This window comes from Akebia trifoliata, chromosome 14 (genome assembly GCF_017979445.1).
Source record: "Akebia trifoliata isolate Shusen 1 chromosome 14, ASM1797944v1, whole genome shotgun sequence".
NCBI lineage: Eukaryota > Viridiplantae > Streptophyta > Magnoliopsida > Ranunculales > Lardizabalaceae > Akebia > Akebia trifoliata.
This window is the reverse complement of record NC_141388.1, coordinates 5,799,705-5,820,936: the sequence shown is the minus strand read 5'-3', so window position 1 is coordinate 5,820,936 and position 21,232 is coordinate 5,799,705. Positions and strand designations below refer to the sequence as shown.

The window sequence follows — 21,232 nt, the reverse complement described above, 5'->3', positions numbered from 1 at the left end:
GGTGACAAAAATGAGCGGAGACCATGCATCTCACCTACCACCACTAAGCACGTGCTTAGTTTGAGTTTGTGACTAAAATGAGTTGAGACCATTCATCCTCACCTACCACCACTAAGAGTGTGTGGTGGTGATTAGGACAATTGGTTGCACCCATTACAAAACAATAATGCTAAAATGCAGCCAAGCAAGACATCACTCTCAATAGGACATGGTTGCATATGTCAAAGGACACTTTTTTTTTGTTCTTTTTTTTAAACTTTTATGACCTTTGAATACTTTGTGCGTCCTATTTGTTTCCATAACAACATTCAAGGTAGATCCAAAGAAAATTACTAAAAAGTTGAGAACAAAATATAAAGATGGTGAAAAAACAAACTGAATTAATATTACATTCTTCTTCTTGCACAAGAAACCAGAAAACAAGGATCATATATGTTCTAGAAATAACTAAATTAAGACATAAAACAACAATTTGAAATAAGACCAGAAAAAAGAAACAAACAATTTCCCATGAAACATTAAAGGTTTTTTTTAACAGAGTGGAAGAGGGGCACCATTCCACTCCCTTAGACAATTGAGTAATGGATCAATCATCTTCCCCTCGCACATCGCCGTAAACACCTTGTCGAACTCCTCCCCTGGCGATCGAACCTTCTCCCCAGTCAGGAGTTCCGTTCCCAACTCTTCCCTCACAAATTTGTACAACGGGTACGACCTGCATTCTTTAATCCTGTTTGGGATGGCCTCGTTTCCACTCTCATATGCACTCCTCATATTATCGACTTCTTTGGGTAAAAGGGTCTTCAATTCCTCCTCAAATGCTCCAATCTTTTGGAAGATTGAGGTGCTCGAATTCTTCTCGTTATCGCCGTTGACCAATGCATGTTCAACAAGAACTTGCCTTAATTTCTGCATAAGTGGGTAAGTAGCACTGCAAGGGTCATCGATGTAGGCAAAAACATACTCGTGATCGACAACCTTGAGTAAGTCCTTCTCACAGAACCTTGAAGGGTGAAGCTCCCCATTAACACCCATTGTTAGAACTCTCTTCGCTACTTGACTCACCGTGTTCTTGACTGTGCTCTTCAAATTCTCCTCCAAATGCCTCAAATCGATAGCTTGGCATAATGCAACTAAGAATGTCGAAGACATGAGCTTCAAGATGTCAACAGCTTCAGCCGTTTTTCTCGAAGAAATCAATCCCAAGGAATTCACATCTTGATTATGTTGCTCTGCACTTTCTACATGATTAGTAACTGGATTAGCAAGAAATTGAAGCTCGGAACAATAGGCCGCCATTGCAATTTCTGCACCCTTGAATCCATAATCCAAGCTTGGATTCCTTCCACCCGATAGATTCGAAGGCAACCCATTGTTGTAGAAATCATTAACAAGCTCAGAGAATTGAGCAAACATTAATTTCCCAACAGCAGCAATCGCCAATCGGGTATTATCCATTGAGACACCAATAGGAGTCCCTTGAAAATTCCCACCATGAAGGGCTTTGTTCCTCGACACATCGATCAATGGGTTATCATTAACAGAGTTAATTTCCCTTTCAATCGATTTTGTTGATGATCGAATCACTTCAATTTGTGGTCCCAACCATTGGGGTGAAGTTCGGAGAGCATATCGATCTTGCTTAGGCTTTTGAAGATGATCAACGTCATGTAGTTTTTGAGCTTCTTTTACATAAGAGCTCCCATCTAAAATGTGTTCCATTATTGCTGCAGCCTCGATTTGACCTGGGTGATGCTTCAATTTGTGGGTCAAATGATCCGTAAACTCCGGTTTACCTTGCATGACTTCGGCAAATATCGCCGATATGACTTCCGATAGGACAGCGAGAACGTTGGCATCGAATAAAACCATGGAAGCAAGGGCAGAACCAACTGCGGTGCCATTAACCAAAGCGAGACCCTCCTTGGGCTGCAATTCAAAGAATCCACCATTGATCCCGGCTAGTTTAAAGGCTTCTTCAGCATCGAGGGATTCCCCGTTGGGTCCCACGGATTTTGAATTGGGCCGACCTGTCAAAAGGCCCGCGATGTATGATAAAGGGACGAGATCACCCGATGCGGTGATCGTGCCCCGAAGAGGCAAAGTTGGGGTGACGTTGTTGTTAAGGAACTTTGTGATGGCTTCTAAGATTTCAAAACGGATTCCAGAGTATCCTTGGAGGAGGGTGTTGATCCTTACAAGCATTGCTGCCCTTGTTGTAGATTGAGGCAATGTGTGGCAAGATTCTGTCCCTTTGCCAAAGATTCCAGCATTCAAGAATCTAATTCAACAAAATTCCAATAAAAAAAAAAACGGATTAGCAACAAAGAATCTATTTCAGATTGGAATCAAACGGTTTTGGTGTGAAAAATAACTTTCTTGAAAATAATTGGACGTTTATTAGATCAAATCAAAATATAAAAAGTGAATCTAATTAACTTAAATCTTTTCCATTAGTTAAAAAAAATACCAATCAATATATATTAAAAATCTTGGATGATTATTATTTGATCCTTATGGGGATAAATTTATAGATATTACATAAATTTTAATTAAATTAAATCTATCCTACTATTTAAATACAAATATACTTTATAATATAAATTCTAATTAATAAATATTAAATATATATTCTATGAAAAAACAAAATAGCAAAAAAAACAAAATCGTATATAAGGGACCAGGATTTACGTGATTGGCAGTGTGTGATGACTTTACTTGATTTGACAAGGCGAGGTTAGATGGCTCCACAGAGAGTTACTATTGCCACAGTAAGTTTTACTAACGCCACACCAACTGTGTGCGATTCGTGATTTTGGTGTGACAATCGCAGTTTTATTTATTCTTGACAGCTATGCTATATTGCTTTAACACATGTATTGATATTTTTTAAGTGAGACCCATCTCATGGTGGGTCCCATAACATGGAGGTTCATTAATAATTCTTAAAAAAATATACATCTAAATCTCATCTCATAAAGAAAACATTTTATGTATCCAAGATAGTAAATAAGTGGGTCCCACAAATCATATAAATTTAAAATTAAACAAGTAAATAGTAAATATTAGAATATTAATTAAAATTAAGAAGAAGAAAAAAAAAATTAATTAATGCACACCTGATGAGCTCCTTCTGAAGGGCACCACCTTGTTTGGTTCTCCTATGTGAAGTAGCACCAAACCCAGTTGTGACACCATAACTGTCCGTACCCTTGTTCATGCTCTCCATCACCCAATCACTGCTAGCTTTCACTCCAGCCCTTGATGACTCTGATAGTTCAACTTTGATTCCAGCTTCATTTGCTGCAATCGCAGCCACTTGAGAGATTGTGAGGGTCTCACCACCTAACCGTACAATTGGCTTTCGGAATTCCTCCACCATTCGTTTAACCTCCTCGAGATGGCTACCCTTTAGAGACTCTGCTGCTGCTCCCCAGTACAATGGGTCTTTGATGCACAAACTTTCCATCGAAATCGAACCGTTGGATTTGCCATTCTCATGGATTTGAGCAGCCATGGTAGAGAGAGAGAGTGTGTGTGAGAGAGAGAGAGAGAAAGAAAGGTTTGATAGGAAAATTCGGTTTAAGATTGAATTTCCTGAGTGTTATGAGGCAGCTTTTGCTGCCTTAAATAGAGAAGACAGAAAGAGAGTTTGGTGGGGAAGCAAAAGGGGTTGGTTGAACACCAATCTTTGCCGTTAATCTTAATATAATCGAAAGGTTCTAAAAGTAACACGTGGCTTTACAGATATGTCAGATTATTAAGTCAATGTTCATACTCAACTACCTAGTCGAGTCAACTCGATAATCTTTAATAGACTCGGCCCACATAAATTTATTAAATCAATAAATTTTGAAAAATATAAATAAAAGTCAGGAGTTGCAAAGAGATCAATTTCTCTTCTAAATCTCTCATTTATCTTGTAATTCTTTAATTATCACTGGATGAAAATAGTTTAATGATCAAATCAATGTCAATTCCATCAAAACTTTGATTTAGACTTTTGTACACGTTTTTTTATTTATCAACAAATCTATTTTTAATAAATTCGAAAATTTGATGTCGACAGGATTTGAACCCAAGTCTCTAATATTATCACCCAAAGATTTTATCAACTAATCTACTGGCACCTACAAATTTCTTATATGTTACTTAGGTGGCAGTCTTTTTTTTTTTTTTTTTTTGGGTTTTTGGAGTTTTGTCTAATCATTTAATTTTTAGATATTATACGTGTAAGTAGACAATTATTTGGTGCATAGTTAGACAAGTCATTTTGAGCACATGTATCCACCTTTAACCACATGGCGCCTTAATTTGTTGGAGCCTATTAAAATCATGTTGTGGATCATGTATTTGGATTACTGGTTTAAGTACAAGATATTATCATTATCGTCTGGATAAATTGACAATCAACTTATAATCGCAATGACACAATTCTAAAGACAAACACTCTTACCAACTTCACCCGTGCTACAACACATGCTAGATTTTTTAGTATGTTTTAACTCGTGTCTAGTAGCATTTTGTTGACAATTGGGATGGTTGGATATCTTAAATAGTTGCGCCGAATTTCAACTTCAATCAATCAATATTCAAAGATCGAGATCTTTGAATAGGGTTGGTAGAGATGCTTACAAAGAGTGACTCAATCTAACCTAGATAATATGACTTTGACTTGGCTCGATTCCAACTAGTAAAAATTTGATCTCTCATGTAATATATATATATTGAAAAAAAATACTTTCTTTACTAATCTAATAAAATTTTAAACATTATTAAAGGTTGTTTTACTAAAATGGATTACCACATTGAAAATCTAAAAAAAATTAAAAATAAAAATTTCTTCGGACTTCATCCAATTTTTCGAAAACGGACGACTATTGAAATTTCACAAAACTCTCAAATTTAAAATTAAAAGTTAACAACGAAAAATAAGATTTTTTTTTTTCCAACCATTGAACATCAGATCAAAACATGTTTTTGGATACCACAAAGTGAGATCAACGACCCTTAGTAAGAGTTGAAATCTTACTAAGTTAGATAGTTTAGTTGGACACTATATATTTTATATAAAAATTAAACATGGCTACTTTACTCAGTTTTTAATTGGTACAAACTCTGAGTTGTGAGTTCAGTATCGAGCGAGTTTAAATCATGGTTGAACGTTGTGACTTTCTCAAAGATTCGACCAGGCAGATTCTTCAGGCCTGGCATGTTCACCTTAAAATGTTTGACTTTTTAACCAATAAGTGGCCCACACTTCCTCGTAGGGTCATAGGGAAAACACCAAAACCAGCATCAAACATGAATTCAGACCGTTGGATTCAAATTATAATCTCTAACCAATTGAATTAAGGAAAATGCTAGGCTGACTTCATACAAAACTGCGCAATCGTGGCAGTGTGTTTAGAACCAAAGCTGGTTTCCTTCGAAATACGAGTGAAAAATATATGATTCCTTAGCCACTGCCACGTCAGTAAAGTGTTGTACGAAGTCATTGTAGAACAACTCGTAGATAAATCAAATCCACGATCTGACTAATAATTCGAACCCGAGTCTATGATTTTCTGACTCCACCCCTCTGACGTGGAATGTGTCAGAATCATAGATTTTTTTTTATACACACTGCACATCCCCATAAATATGTGCAGCTGTTTATCCCGAGGAAAAAATCTATAGTTATAACACATGCCACGTTAGAGGTGTCCGTCGGCTGAGGCAAATATTACGACACATGTCAATTTGAAATAACTTTTATCCTGTGCAACGCGGTTGCATAATAAAGTCTATTACTCGTCAAATGGTGAATGGTGGTTGCTGAAGTGGTGCGAAAGCATGACTTCATCTCCATTTTGGAAATAGTGCACTGTGCAATGAATTAAGTTTTTTTTCCAAAAAACCTCCAATCACAAAGGCCCGAATCATTATAAGTCTTAATCTGAGAGCGATTATGTTCTTTATAATAAAAAAGAAAATTTAGTGGTGAAAATTTGTTTATTAGCTTTCACTATCTCAATATACATGTTTTTTTCTCTCAATTCTTTTCAAATTTTCAACAGATTTAGATTTTGGATCGTCTAAATGAATTATATCTTTCATTCAATTCTTTCAGTATTGCATTTTCTGTTATTGGAATTATGTTATTTGCTTGAAATTGTAATTAATATTTGTTGTTTTTTGTTTAAAGACATGTTTCGAATCCGTAAACCTTACTTGCAATAGCAAGGCAATTGGTCTTTTAAAACATCATATCTTTCGCAAATCCTCCAAGTACATGCCTTACAAATAATACATGTTAGGTAAGTCGAAAAAAATCTTTGTGGGTGGCTAATGAGAGGGTTTGAAATCAACACCTCTTCCTTTTTAGAAAGGTGCCTTGGTTACTATGCCGAATGCTAGTTACTTAAATTGTAATCAATCTTCTTTGAATGTATCTAAATCATCTCAAATTTTATTTTATTTTGTTGGTTTGTTTCAGTTACTTGTACTTTTTCTTGATTACATTTATTTTTAACGCTAATGATTTTCTAACTCAAAATTTCTCACTCGATCTATACTCAAATGATTTGGCAAGAGTGCAAAACTATTGATATTTTCCTTATGTATCACAAATAATAATATCTATGATTCTGTGCCCTTCTCACGCTAGTCGCATACAGATCAAGTGAAAATCTGATTCAGAAAATCACAACTCTATTTTTAATTTAATCTTTCCACTCATCTAACTTAACATTCTTTATCTCTATTACACTTATTTTATTAATATGACACTTATTGAACACCTAATATGAAGAGAGCATTGTTAGAAGCACATCGAAGTTAAGAATCTTAAAAGAATAATATCTTTCTTCATCTCATTTATGTATCTTTATGTATGATAGAATCTCTACTTAAAAATTTTGAAAGTTTTTTAAAAAGTAAAAATACATTTTTTTAATATTTATTATATTAATAATAAGAACGAGTCATGTTCATTGATTATTAAACTAATTTTTTTGGTTTAAAACATTTAGTCACGTTAATTGAGTATTAAATGAAAAAATCGAGTGACTAAGGTCGTGTCGTAAAGTGGGTGAGTAGAAAATACTTCAAAGAAAACAAAGATCAAAATACAAAAGTGTGGTTGAGCTATAATATACAAGTCATGCTCCCCCACCCCCACCAACCCCCTCTTGCCTCTTCCCCCTCGTGGTAGGTGAGAAATGGCTGATAACACGCTAGCAAAGAAGAGAGAATCGAAATATATTTTATAATTAAGTTTATTTTAAATTTATAATACATTTCTATAGTCTTTGTTAGGTAGATCTAGATTAGAATAAAATAAGACCCCGTGCATAGAGAGTGGATCCTAAGGATGTCAATGTATCGGATCAGATCCAATTTTAAGGATTGATTTGGAACCAAACCGAAATGGGTTAGATTTATTATCTCAAATTCACGTGCAAATTCGAAAAATGACAATTTAGATCACATTTTGATTTCAAGATAGGTTAATGAATCTCTTTTATTGAATTTTTGTCAAATGATTGATCGAAGATACAAAGAATGTGAATCATTTTACTTTTTTGCATTTAATTTTGACCAAATTAGCTAATGATTTGTCCTATATTGAAATTTTGTAAGAAACGAATTGATTGTTTGGAAGAAATCAAAAAATGAATTTACCACTTTTAAACAAAGAAAATAACAAATTTGTACCTTAATGATTGACATTGGCCAATTCACTTATTTTGATACCAAAAAATCAGTGATTTTACCATTTTTTCAAGGAAAACTGATATATATATATATATATGTCTGGAGTAGCGTTCAATGGCCAACAGTTTGGCAAACATTTTGGCAAACACATTTTTCAAAACATGGGTTAGAGGTCTTGGAATGGGCTGATTTTTGGTGAGGATGATCTCTATGGTGAGGAGATCATCATCACCAAAAATCAGCCCATTCCAAAACTTCTAACCTCATCAAAAATGGTTTACAAAAAATGGACGGTTCACGATTTTTCAACTTGTAAAATGGGGCTAGAAGTTTTGGAATGAGCTGATTTTTGGTGAGGATGATCTCCTCACCGTAGAGATCATCCTCACCAAAAATCAGCCCATTCCAAGACCTTTAACCCATGTTTTGAAAAAGTGTTTGCCAAAATGTTTGCCAAACTGTTGGCCACGGATAGGGACCCATATATATATATATATATATATATAATATATATATATATAGGGTCCCGTTCGCCACCCTTAGTTTTACCACACACTTAACAAACGCGTTTTGTCTTACATGGGTTAGAAGTTTCGGAATGAGCTGATTTTTGGTGAGGATGATCTCTATGGCGAGGAGATCATCCTCACCAAAAATCAGCTCATTCCAAAACTTCTAACCCCATCAAAATTGATTTACAAAAAATGGACGGTCCACGATTTTTCAAGTGTAAACATGGGGCTAAACATTTCGGAATGGGCTGATTTTTGGGGAGGATGATCTTCTAATCATAGAGATCATCCTCACCAAAAATTAGCTCATTCCAAAACTTCTAACCCATGTAGGACAAAAAACGTTTGTTAAAGTGTGTGGTAAAACTTAGGGTGCTGAACATTTCCCATATATATATATAGGGGATGGTTCGAGGGACGTTTGAAAAGCAGTGTTGGAAACCGATGTTTCCAACTCGTTGGATTTGCCGGTTTGAACGGCTGTGATTATCGTTTGGAAACAGCTGGAAAGAAATATGTTTCTAATAAAATTCATTTAATTATAGAAAACTCCCTCTATTACGGGATTTATTAAAACTAAATCCACTCTCTCTCTCTTTTTGAACCCGAACACAGGTGAAACGTTTCTCGATCTCTCGATCGATCGGTCAACCTCGTTCTCTCTCTCGATTGACCTTAACGTGAGTTTATCATTAATTTTAAAATTTTGTTGTAACAAAAGAATTTAAATACCAGGACTGCAAATCAGCGACACTGAAGTCTTGAAGTGGATCGGGATCGGTGGCATGAAAAAAGACAGTTACAACCACAAGCAGAGAAAATCAAATTGTCATGTTTACTTTACTCACTACTTCTTTTGTAAGTGTTCTGAGAGGTTATTAGTATATATAAGCTCTTTTTCATAGTGGGTTTACGATGTAAAGGGTGTCAAGAGAAGTTGATGTCAATTTCTTAACCTTCACCCACCGAGGGTTAGCTGAGATTCTAAAGACATCGGCGGCGTAACATGAGGGTGGCATAACCCCCACAAAATTGTTCAAAAATATACTTTTATACTGTGTTATCTTCCACAGTTCTACTTAAGGATAGGGTAGGCGGATCTGTACACGAAGACTAAGGGGGTCTTTCCCCTACAAAACTTTTAATTTAAAAAAAAAAATACCATGTTATCTTCTACAGTTCTACATAGGGGAGCTGAACTACCTATAGATTACAGGTGCCATAAGCTGATTCTGAATCTTCTTCTGTTGTTACACAACCAGAGGTTTATGAGAGAGATTACTAACTCCAACAAAAGGTCCTAAGTGATTTTTTTCTCACAATAGCCCAACAACCATTTGACATGTGGCGTGAGTCACATCATTAATGGAGAGAGAGTTTCTCTATCATGCCCACACAAAGGGTTAATAGAAATTGGAAGGAGATTTCTATAATTATATGAAATCTTAATTGAAACATGTTGCTTTCCAGCTGTTTCCAAATGATAATCACAGTCGTTCAAACCCTCAAATCCAACGAGTTGGAAACATCGATTTCCAACACTGCTTTTCAAATGTCCCTCGAACCGTCCCCATATATATATATATATATATATATAATATATATATATATATATATAGCATCATTGTTATTGATGGCTTATGTTAAAATCAATTTTATTTTTTGAAAATATTTCAAAATATAACCTATATTTTTTCAAGCTTCACCATTCTTCCTTGTTAAAAATTATTAGATAATTAAGAGATGATCGTATGAGAGGGGCTTTTAATTGAAAAGGTATTTTGGATATCGTAATTCTATTTTTTTTTTAATATAATAAGATAAGGAATATTTAATTGAAAAAACTTTACTAGCTTAATTATTAAAATATCATTTAAAAATTAAAAAATATTTAGCAAGAAAATCTTATATTAAAAGGCATTAAGTAGTTCTTCCTAAAAAACAAATCTATAAATTAGTTTTTTAATTTTTAATGAATAAAATAGACTTAAATAGTTGCTTGGGCATGTGACCAATCCATTAAAATAAGAAGTCAAACTAAGTAATTGAAAATGAAATTTTCTTCTGCTGTAAGGTTTAGGTGGTTCTTTAAAAACGTGTTGTCCACTTCTCTCTGGCTCTTGTCCCACAAATGATGTTTGCTAAATGAGGACATATTCGTAATTTTGACGTGCACCGAATGAAGAAAGTTGTTCTACTTTTAGACCCAATTTCTAGCCACCTAAGGAGGCCTGGCTTGAATGGGCATTGACCTTCCACGTGGATTACTTTTATCTATACATGCACATGTGGTGGTGAGAACAAAGATCCACGTGGCATACTGCAAGTCGTTGGAACTCGTAGCAAAGTGAGGACCAAAAGCTCTTCATGTGGCGCTATTATGATTTTTAATCGAGATCATCAACTTGGTCAAGTTGGATGGACTGCGATGGCCCATCTTAATAAATTTTTTCACAACTGTATCTTTCAATACTACACGTGTCACAATTTGTTACCTTATAGATAACTGGCTCACCACCTACTCCCCGAAAATCAGATTAATTGATAACTTCTGTTTCACAATTATTTATGTGTGATAGAATTTTGATAATCAGATTTATCACCTTAGATTGATTGATCTTTGGTACGTTGGTCCAAAAAGAAATGATGGACCCACATAACTTATAAAATGTGCAAGTTAGGATCGTAATTAGTAATTCGATGTACAACGACAAGACCAATTAATACAATTCCAAACATATATTTAACAATTCGTTTGAAATTTCTTATAGAAAGATCAACAATAGAAAAAGATTCGTGTTGGCGTGACATAGTATGTATTGTGATTTTCACAATTCTGACATGAAGGTGCGTACAAAATTGTAGATAATTTTTATTCGTATCACGAGAAAATACATCTATGGTTATGTGCATATCCTACGTCAGACTTTTGAGAATCACAATAAATACCCTGTGTCATTTTAGCATTTTCCATGGGAAAAATGCAATATGAGCATGATTCCAATATAATTTGAATTAAATACTTTAAAAATAATTCAATATATATATACATATTGTATTCTTCACATTCATATTTAGCCAAAAAATATTAATATTTTTAAGATTTATTATTTTTATATTTTCTTAAAAAATTATCATCTCATACTTATGTAAATCAAGTCTTATAAGGCCAATCTATTTCTTTTCTATATATATATATATATATATATATATATATATATATATATATATATGTTATAGATTAACTTAAATATAAATAAAAATCTTTTGAACATGAATTGAAGAGAATAATTGAAATCTAATAAAGTTTTCTTAAAAATAAAAAAAACACTTGGATGTTCTTCTGCATAAAGATTGCTTTGTATATCATCCGCAAATAATTAGTTATTTTCTTCATGGATTAATTACTTTTTATTATGAGTCGTGATTCTCTGACTCCCTCCCTCTAACATATACTCTCTTGATGTGGCATGGGTTAGAATCATAATTTTTTTTCAAGATACACAATTGCACATTTCCATAAATACGTGTAATTGTGTTTATCGAAAGAAAAATCTATAATTCTAAAACATATCACATCAGGAGAGTATGTCAGAGGCGTGGTGAGAATCAGAAAATCATTATTCTTTTATTAGAAATTTATGGGCGGCCAACGCAAAGACCCGGTCAGCGTGATACTTTGAATTGTTTGACTCGTTGACTTGTCAACGATGTAGTATTAGCCAAATCACATCACAGCTAAGGTTAAACTATGAATCCTTGCAGATATATTAAGGAAAACTTTTTAAATAAAAAAGGTAGAAATTTCGTAGGAACCCCGCATGCAAGAGAGGGTGGGAGGTGGGGGGGTTGGGGGTGTGGAGAGTAGATTCAATCGGTGGTAGGTGGGGAAGTCGTGGAACGTGGCGTAATCAACCAAACCTATTCACTAACCTTTGAAATTTAGGTAGAGGGAGCTATCTCACCTAACTTATTATTTATTATTTCTTATTAATATATGTCCAATCAATAGAGGGGGGAGAGAGAACTACTTTGAAGGCTGATTCTCACTAACCGTACTGACAAAGAATATAATATATATATACACACCCAGTAGGTAACATGTGCAAAGAATACATTATACACCAATTGCTGGCATATGCAAACACACATATATTATAGGGATTTTTTTTATCATTTGAAATATTAATTAGAGTTATTGTGAAAATAACAGTTAATAAAAAATATTTTTATAATTTAAAAAAATTAATCAGATTATAGGGATAGTAGTATTCTAATTATATTCGTTTTAGCAAAAATGATCATAATACTAGTAAGGTTAAACATAATTAGAGTCGTGTGTTTGGGTGGCTTTAAAATTCACTTTGTATCACACTTTGCTAATGTTGAGACGTACATGGAACTATAGGTGTTCATATCTTGTTGAAAAGCATCTATGATTTCTTACATGCTTCTATGTTAGCAAAGTGTGAATTAGAGTGAATTTTAAAATTACTCTAATTTTTTCCAAAGAAGTAAGAGAGCATTTTTTGTCCTCTCAATTTTGTTTTGAATCACTTTATACCTTTTTTTCTCACATTAATATGTGTACTAGAATTTGTTTGTGCCGTACGCTCAAGCATTCTCTTTGAGTTAAGGGTTAAAAGTAGAAAAATATAAAAAAAAATTCAATTAAGAGGATAAATAATAAAATTGGAGAAGTATTATTAAGGAAAAGAGAGATAAGAAAAGACAGTGATGTGAATCAAAGTGGAAAGATAGTAAAATTAGAGGGGAAGATAGTAAATTAAAGATATATTATTGAAAAGTGTTTAAAGGAGTGAAAAAGAAATGTTATAAATGAGTATGTTGGACCCCACAAAATTATATCTTGATGCAAGGATTGACAAAGTTCAAATTGATAAGGACTACGTAATAGAATTGTGGTGTAAACTCAATACACAATAGCATCACCCATCCAACATCCTAATCTAGAGAGTTTATTTACATATCAACTACTACATCTACCAGATCTATGATGGTGACGAATCATACTTAGAAAGGAAACATCTTCTATGTACGAATATGTGAACCTCAGCCTGGAATGAATACTCAGGTACCACTGTTTTGCTCTTACACTTATGTTGATGGTTGAGAAAATAAATGTAATGATGTTCATCATTGTTGAAAATAACTCAAGCTTTGGGACTTATTGTTGTTGTGGTTTTCTTTATGAGTCGTGATAATCTGATTACCCCACGTGACATACTCGATCGACTATTTGACGTGACAAGTTCGGGAATTGTAGACCCACTCTCCTTGGGATACATGATTCCCTCAAAATACACTTTTTATGGGGAAATGCAATCATGTATCCCGAGGAACGCAGATCTATGGTTCTTAAACTTGTTATGTTAGGATAGTCGATTGAATTTGTCACGTGGGATAGTCAGATTATCACAAGTCTTTCTTTATACTTATTTATTGAAGGTTATAAGCTTGCCACAGGGTTGCATAGACCAAAGGACCACCTATTTATGTGGACTGTGCAAGTCCATATGGTACCCAAATGGTGGATGTGGTGTACAAAATTATATAATCCCAAATAAATTTGAAAGAATATATTTTTCCATCATTGACAAACGCATTTTAAATTTGGTGGGGGTTCGATGATCATCCATTTTTTAAGCATCATCCAACAGTTCTTTTTTTGGGTGAATTACCATTTCATGAGCTGAATTGGACGAATTTACGATTCCAGCTCACAATTCATTTTAATTACCAAAACATGAACGATAACAAATTCGACGGTTTTAAAGTGACAATTTCGTAGATTTAAAGTGACTCTCGCTAAAAATAGTAAAACCTGTGAGATAGTCACTTTAAAACCTCCAAATTCATTATCATTCACATTTTGGTAATTAAAATGAACAGCGAGCTAGAATCGTAAATTCATCAAAAGTTGATCACATTTTTGTAAATATTCCTTTTTTTTAAAATAATTTAACCCTTATCTAAACTATCAATTTAGAGGTTTGAGATGTCATTTTGGTAATAGTGCAACTCCAAGTGACTAAAATGAAGATCTCTGTCAAAGCTCTACATGATGTTTAACAACCAACTCTAAGCATGGGATAAGGCATAACATGATGATGATATTCATAGATTGAATTAATGTTGTCCATATGAGGATGACCAAATAGATGAAAGAAATTTAAAAAAATATATACAAATGATACCAATAGGTATAATAAAGAAAAGACGATTGAGATAATTTAGTCAACAAAAACAAATTATTATATTATAATAACCTGAACCATCAACAATATTCAAATAAATAAATAATAATAATGTTATCATCTAGAAGCATGGTTTTAAAATTTAATTTCATGTCTTGTCTCATCCATGCCAGATACCAAGTCATCTCAGACGAATTTTTCGATACGTGTAAGACGTCTCGTTTCAAAATTTGAAAAATGAACTGTGGGATCTTAAATCTTGTTCGCAAAAATTGACTTATCTGTCCGTCTCGCCTATACCTAATAACAAGATGACTCAGGCAATACGACTCAGTCTCTGACAAGTTTTGAAACCATGTATAGAAGATTGTTTTAAAAAAACATTGGCAAAAACAATAAAAATCTCACTATGAGAAAGCCTTGATGAAGTCAAGTATTCTCACATTATAAATTTCTGTCTCAGGCTTCATTAATTTTTAGAACTTTTGTGCCTTATTTTTCTTCATAATGAACACGAAACAAACTCGCAAGCGTACAAAGGTTACCGACTAATAAATTATCACATTTATCGAGTGGAATATTTTTTTTTCGTTATAACGTGACGCCACGGGGATTGGGACTGGTCTCTATGTCCCAGTCCCATGGGTTTTTTCACCAAAAGAGGCGAGTATCCTGCAAAAATTACTGGCATGGATACCTTTTTCTTAAAATATATATATATATATTAGAAAGGGTGTAAAACCATATCCAGTGCTCTCGTGGTCCTGGTCCACCGGGGCTGTCAACGGATTGGATCGGGGCATGATTTTAAAATTTGATTTGACATCTCATCCTTGAATCACATCGAATTGTCTTGGATAAGTTTTTCAATTTATTTGAGCCATCTCGTTCAATAATAACACAATTGACTTTTAAGAGACACATCAGAGTTGAGACAGACTTGTTAATCCATTTCGTTGATGGACAATACTGAGATGAATCGGCTAAGTCCTCGATGAGTTTTAAAACCATGGATCAGGGTTTTCAATTGTGATGGCATGAATGACCTAAATGCCTTGTGTTCAACCTCTGCTAAAAACTCTTTCAACTTCTGTTTTTTTCTTTAAAATGGTGCTTGAAAACCTTTGAATATTCTTCCCAAAGGGAAATTGTGCTCTTCAATCTCTAGTAGTTTTCTTTTACCTATTCCATAGATTTGGACATTGTCTTACTATTACCTCTTGTAGAAAGCCTTTGATTTTGAAGTTTGGAAGTATCTAGAACCTTAAGTTCGAAGATAAGGGTATAAATTTTTGAGTCTCTATAAACTGACGCTCTTGGCGTGACAATGCATAAAATCATAGATCTTTTTGTTCTATGGTTCTGTGCATATGCCACGTCAAGAGCGTCAGTTTATCATAAGTCTAAATTTTTAATACAAGAGGTAGTAAGTCACTAGTTTTGGAAATAAAATAAAAAAAATTCAGTTGAAAGCAAGAGTATTCATTATGTGAAAATTGGAAAATTCGACAGAAAAAATTGACAGGCCAAGGCCCATGAATTTTAGAAATTGAATTTTGATGGTTTAAGACCATCGAAATTCTAGATATTCTCATATTTGATGGCTTAGATCTGTCAAATTTCTCCCATCCTTCATTAATTTGACAGTTTCAACCCGTCGAAAAAAAAAATTTGACACCAATTCGACCTATTTGTCCGTCGAATTTTATGAAATTTGACGGCCTAAGACCGTCAAATTTGAGCTTTTTTCGCATTGTGATTTAGGTTATGTTCACTTAATATATCTTATAAGATGAAGATCAAAGGATATGTCATCAGACAAGTATCTCAAATATTCACCAACTTTTCTTTATTCATATATTTTTTTTGTTGGGTAAACCTGGACACCTCGAATTGCATTGAAATATGGCAAGCCTAGCTATTGATCCAAGCTACACTGTCCTCCATAGTTGTATAATTTCAATTTGAATTAACTAGTAAAATGCACTTGAATTATTATAATATTTTTAAAACAATGAAATTTGAATATTATAATTATAATAATTTTATCGTCTGCAATGATAATTGTCCTTGAAATTTCTTCATTTGTTGTTTGTGGCATTTAATAAAGCATCTTTCTTCTGCGGTGATATAATGTTACTTTAATATTTAGTAATTAGTTATATCCTAGTATTTGAGAATGGAGGGTGTCTACCACTACGAGACATGGGACTCTCGAATCAATAACTTTGTCAGTTATAATCATTGAAAATCAACTCTAAAAATCCAATTAAAAATCTAAAAAAGGATAAAAGATATTTAATTGAATTGCAACGACGACAACAAAATAAATAAATAAATAAAATTCTCTTGTATGACATGAATGCCCTCATCTTGAACTTCTAGCCAAAAGGTCATTATTTTTCTTCGAAATATGTCATCTTCAAGCTCTTTAACATCCACAATGTTCCACTAAGTAGATCACCTACCCAAATAATTAACTTGATCGATTGATCATATTCATTACAATCCATTCTCGTGGATGGTTAAGGAAAATGGAATGAATAGCTACTCTCATCCATCGGCAAGATTTTTTCTAGATTACTGGGTATGACTCATTGAACAAGAATCTGAAAACCGTTTCATATGTATGATAGGGAACAAGAATACCTCCTCTTAATGGGTCTCAAGTTCTAAAATTCCTTCATATGCATATAACTCCAATCAACCTTACCGAAATAGTCTTAGGAGTCCGAAGAACGAGCACTCGATAATGTTCACACTTTTACCCTCACTTCAATCTTCAAGGATCAACCTTGAAATCAACCCAAAAAGAAAGATGAAATATGACGATGAAACACGTTGAGTGGCTAGTATTTGTATAGAGAAATTTCTCAAAACATGATCAACTTTTGATGAAATTTCGATTCCTGCTCACTATTCATTTTAATTCCCAAAACATGAACAATTATATTGCAGGTTTCATGAGAGTCTCGCAGGTTCACTACCTTTTAGCAAGAACGTCACTTTTACAACAAACGAGATTGACACTTTGAAATGGTAATTTACCCTTTGTATAATTTGTATAGTTATAGTTTAAATTTCCTCATTCATTTTTGTTTATTGTTTTGTACTAATGACCAAACTGGTTACTCCATCAAAATACAAACAATCAAACATACTTGCTTATGGGGATATTCTGAGTAGAAAACTAAAAACAAATTAAAATGCATTTCAATGAATCTTGAAACTTAGTCATGACTCACAACAAACAAACAAAACTAGCTAGGTGGTCAGATTAAAACAAATTGTTATTTCGATTAAACAGGGGTAAATCAGGTAGGGAAGAGTGTCAGTGTCTCACTATGAAACTTGATCAAAGTTTTTTCCATCACCAAATCAAAAAGAAGCTAAGAGAGTTCCAACATTAACATTAACATTAACACAGACACACAATGTACTATATAACACTATATTTTAGGATGTTTGATGAGCATATGTAATGGTAACCTACACTTGTGGTGGTGGTTTTTCATTTTCCTGGGTATGGGTATGTAGGTAAACTGGAGGTGCTGGAGGCCCATAAAATTGGGGAGTACTACTTGATGCTTGTGTTCTACCCCTGGCCCTACCAAGAAGGTAGCAACCAATGGCTACGATCAAGAATAGAAGAATTACCGGTAGAGATATCACTATCACGTAACTCATGTTTATGTCTTTGTTGGACGAATGCTCCTGTCCTGCATCAAACCTACAACAAATATAATATAAATATATAAACGTGAAAAAGGATAGGGAGCTAATTTTAGGCTTCAGTTGAAATCCGCGGGAGTAAAAAAAAACCCAAACAAACATCATTCATTTGATTCTTTGGGCTTAAAAGCACAAAAACAAAAAAAAAATTCAGCTCCAGGAGCCCAAATGAACAGGCCCGAAACTTCTTGTGTCCTAGAGTTCCAACAAACCTTTGAGATTGGAAGAGAAATACAAGTTTCCTAGAGATCAGTAGTTTGGGAATCACTAGGAATATGTAAATATTTGGAATACTGTCCTATGTTTTCAAATTGATGAAATAACCCTTGACTGTGGTTTTCTATGATAAACTACTGGAAAATGCCCAAAAGAAAAAAAAAAAAAAAAAACCGTCTTCAATACCTTTCATAAAAAGAAAGAATTTATTTTTTTGGAAAATGTAGAACTATCTTCGTTTGACACTGCACTCAACAATGCGCTGACATGGCAATGCACATAGAAATGTAGATTTTTTTCCTTGTATCTCGAGGAAGAAAATCTATGGTTATATGTACACTACCACATCAGTGCAATGTCCAACAAAGACAGTGTAGAAGGACTCTTTCTTTCTTTTCATTTTTGGAAAAATTCATTTTCATCCTTGGGATTTGGTGAACCTTGAAATAAGCACTTTCGCATTTGGAAAATGAATTTTTCATTAGTTACTCGTAGAAGACCACGGTCAAGGGGCATGTCATCAATTTACATACACACGTAGTACCTCCAATTACCAAAAACATTGAGAGGTAGGTCTACATTAGAGTCGTGCTTTTCTGACTCCCCCTCTGATATGGCATGGGCTAGAACCATAGATCTTTTTCCTTGGGGATAAACAATGACATATCCCCATAAATATGTGAGGTTGTGTATTCCGAGGAAAAAGAAGATTCTAGAGCATGCCACGTGAAAAGGCGTATACGAGAGGGGAGGCGTTAGAAAATCATCATTCTCTAAATTATCATAAAATTTTGAATAATGATTTTGTGATGCCCCTTTAACACATGCCCCCAAGGAGGCATGTGCTAGTATCATAAATTCTTTTTCTCGGGACACACAATTGCACATTTATGAAGATGTACAATTATGTATCCCGAGGAAAAATCTATCATTCTAGCTCATGGCACGGGTGGGGCATATGTCATATGTCAGAGGGGCCGTCACATTTCCCCCTTAAATACCTAAGTGCCCTTATCTTTAAAGGGTCAAGGCAAGGTTAAAAACGATGAATTAAAGGAAAGGTTGAATAGATTAAAAGAAATTTACATAGAGATTGAAGAAGAAAACAGGTTTTGGGTTGGGAAAAAGAAATCAAGAATTTTTCTTTTGGTAGAGGTTGAATATGAGTTCGTATAAATCTATAAGAGAAGACTGAGGTCAAGGAGCTTGCCAAACGCATATGTATCTCAAATTTTCACTCATTAAATTATATTAATTTGAAGAAAAAAAAACACTTTGCAGATGAGGAATTCATGATTGTATTTGGGGATTTGGGAATGTCCACAACGGTTAACTTAGTGAGTTTTTTTATCAAGTTAGATAAGATTCTCCTCAACCTCAACATACCAAAATTTATAGAATAAATCTAAATTGGGCAGAATTTCACAGAAATTTTCAAGAAAGAATCACAAAATTAAGGATGAAAACTACAGATCTGATGGTTCTCTCACCTGTTAATATCTTGAACCCAGATTGGACGATGATTTGGCTGAACCTTGAGCGAAAGGTGCCACTTTCCTCTTAATTTAATTTAAGGACTCTGGAGTCTTAACTGAACTCTGACAAATGGGTTGGTTTTGTGGCCACGTTACACAGATTTATACGACACGTACGGTAGACACGTGTGGAGATGCTGAGTCAAACACGAACTTGGTCTGGTATTATTGTAGTGTTGCTATTAATCAAATTCACAAACTATAGTTTTGATATCATTTTCTTGTTATTGTAATTTGGCCCACATGGCCACGTTGGCAAATCCAACATCACAATCTTCTAAATTTCATGAAAAAACTCATTTAAAAATAAATAAAAAATTTTAAACTTGATGAATGATTTTTAAAGAAAGAAATGTTGTTGAAGGGAGAACGGATATTATGTGGTGATTTAAAGAATGGAGGATATTATATATATATTTAATCTTTTAAAAATGATGTGAGTTCTACTCTAAGGTTTGTTGAATAACAAACTTTATAAAGTAAGATATATTTTGTATATATTAAAAAATGGAACAATGAGGCCTTTATGATAAATTTCTCTATTTTAAAAATAATAATATGACTTTCAAAAGTTTCAGAGTATTTTTAACTTCAGAGTAATGTTTTTAATTATCTTCATTTTAAATTTGAATGCCTTGGATTTTAGGTCTCAAAATCGAAGACCTATGTTAAAATCTCACCCATACCGAGTTATTGGACTCATTAAAAACAGACTTACCATAAATAAATAAAAAGATTTTTAGAGAAGTACATGATGTTTTTCAATAGAAGAATTTGAAGATGATGGATTTCTGATGAGATGAATGGGGATAAAAAAAAATAGTTTACCCTTAACAATTTTAAGGTGAAGGAATTTTAAGGTAAAGTCTTTAAACTTAAGATTTTATGTTTTTCAACATCCAGACGTTAGGAACATGATAAGATTTTTGGAGAAGGAAAAGAATGCATGAATTTTGGATTAGGGAAATCAAAGGTTCTTTATTCGCATTGAAGACAAGGTAAATTTTTTTATTTTTTTTATTATTAATGTGGGTATCTCCACCTTTTAGGTGAGACTAATCCCATGGTCACACACACCACCCCCTCAAAAAGTACTCATATGTGCTACTGGTTGAGTCAAGGGTTAACCAGACCTTGGAGGGTGGTCCTAACAAATTCATTGCCTCATGGGGTTTCAAACACTTGACCTACCCTTCTTAGGGAGCTTATCAAGGATCTAACTTGCCACTAGGCCAACCCTTTGGACTTAAGATGAGGTTGAATATGTTAAACATAATTAGTCCTACAAGTTAGCAATTTTATTATGACAATAATTAGCTGA

The 21,232-nt window shown here is 33.7% G+C and overlaps 1 protein-coding gene and 1 long non-coding RNA gene across 2 annotated transcripts; both read right to left on the bottom strand.

Annotated features, from left to right (window-relative positions):
- Positions 1-354: 354 nt before the first annotated feature.
- Positions 355-3,573, bottom strand: LOC147385804 (phenylalanine ammonia-lyase). The gene is made up of 2 exons (XM_086422282.1): positions 3,120-3,573; positions 355-2,281 (listed from the first exon to the last, which is right to left on the bottom strand). The coding sequence occupies exons 1-2, from the start codon at positions 3,515-3,517 to the stop codon at positions 532-534; spliced, it is 2,148 nt and encodes a 715-aa protein (XP_086278408.1). The 5' UTR covers positions 3,518-3,573; the 3' UTR covers positions 355-531.
- Positions 3,574-17,703: 14,130 nt separating this feature from the next.
- Positions 17,704-20,171, bottom strand: LOC147385803 (uncharacterized). The gene is made up of 2 exons (XR_015172301.1): positions 19,867-20,171; positions 17,704-18,147 (listed from the first exon to the last, which is right to left on the bottom strand). It is a non-coding gene; the product is annotated as an uncharacterized LOC147385803 (long non-coding RNA).
- Between the last annotated feature and the right edge of the window lie 1,061 nt (positions 20,172-21,232).

What these genes read in the sequence shown, in the direction of transcription:
- LOC147385804 (XM_086422282.1), bottom strand. Translation starts at nt 3,517, where the DNA reads ATGGCTGCTCAAATCCATGAGAATGGCAAATCCAACGGTTCGATTTCG. An exon ending in CTTCAGAAGGAGCTCATCAG is followed by an intron (nt 2,282 to 3,119) that starts GTGTGCATTAAT and finishes TTGTTGAATTAG; the next exon opens with ATTCTTGAATGCTGGAATCT.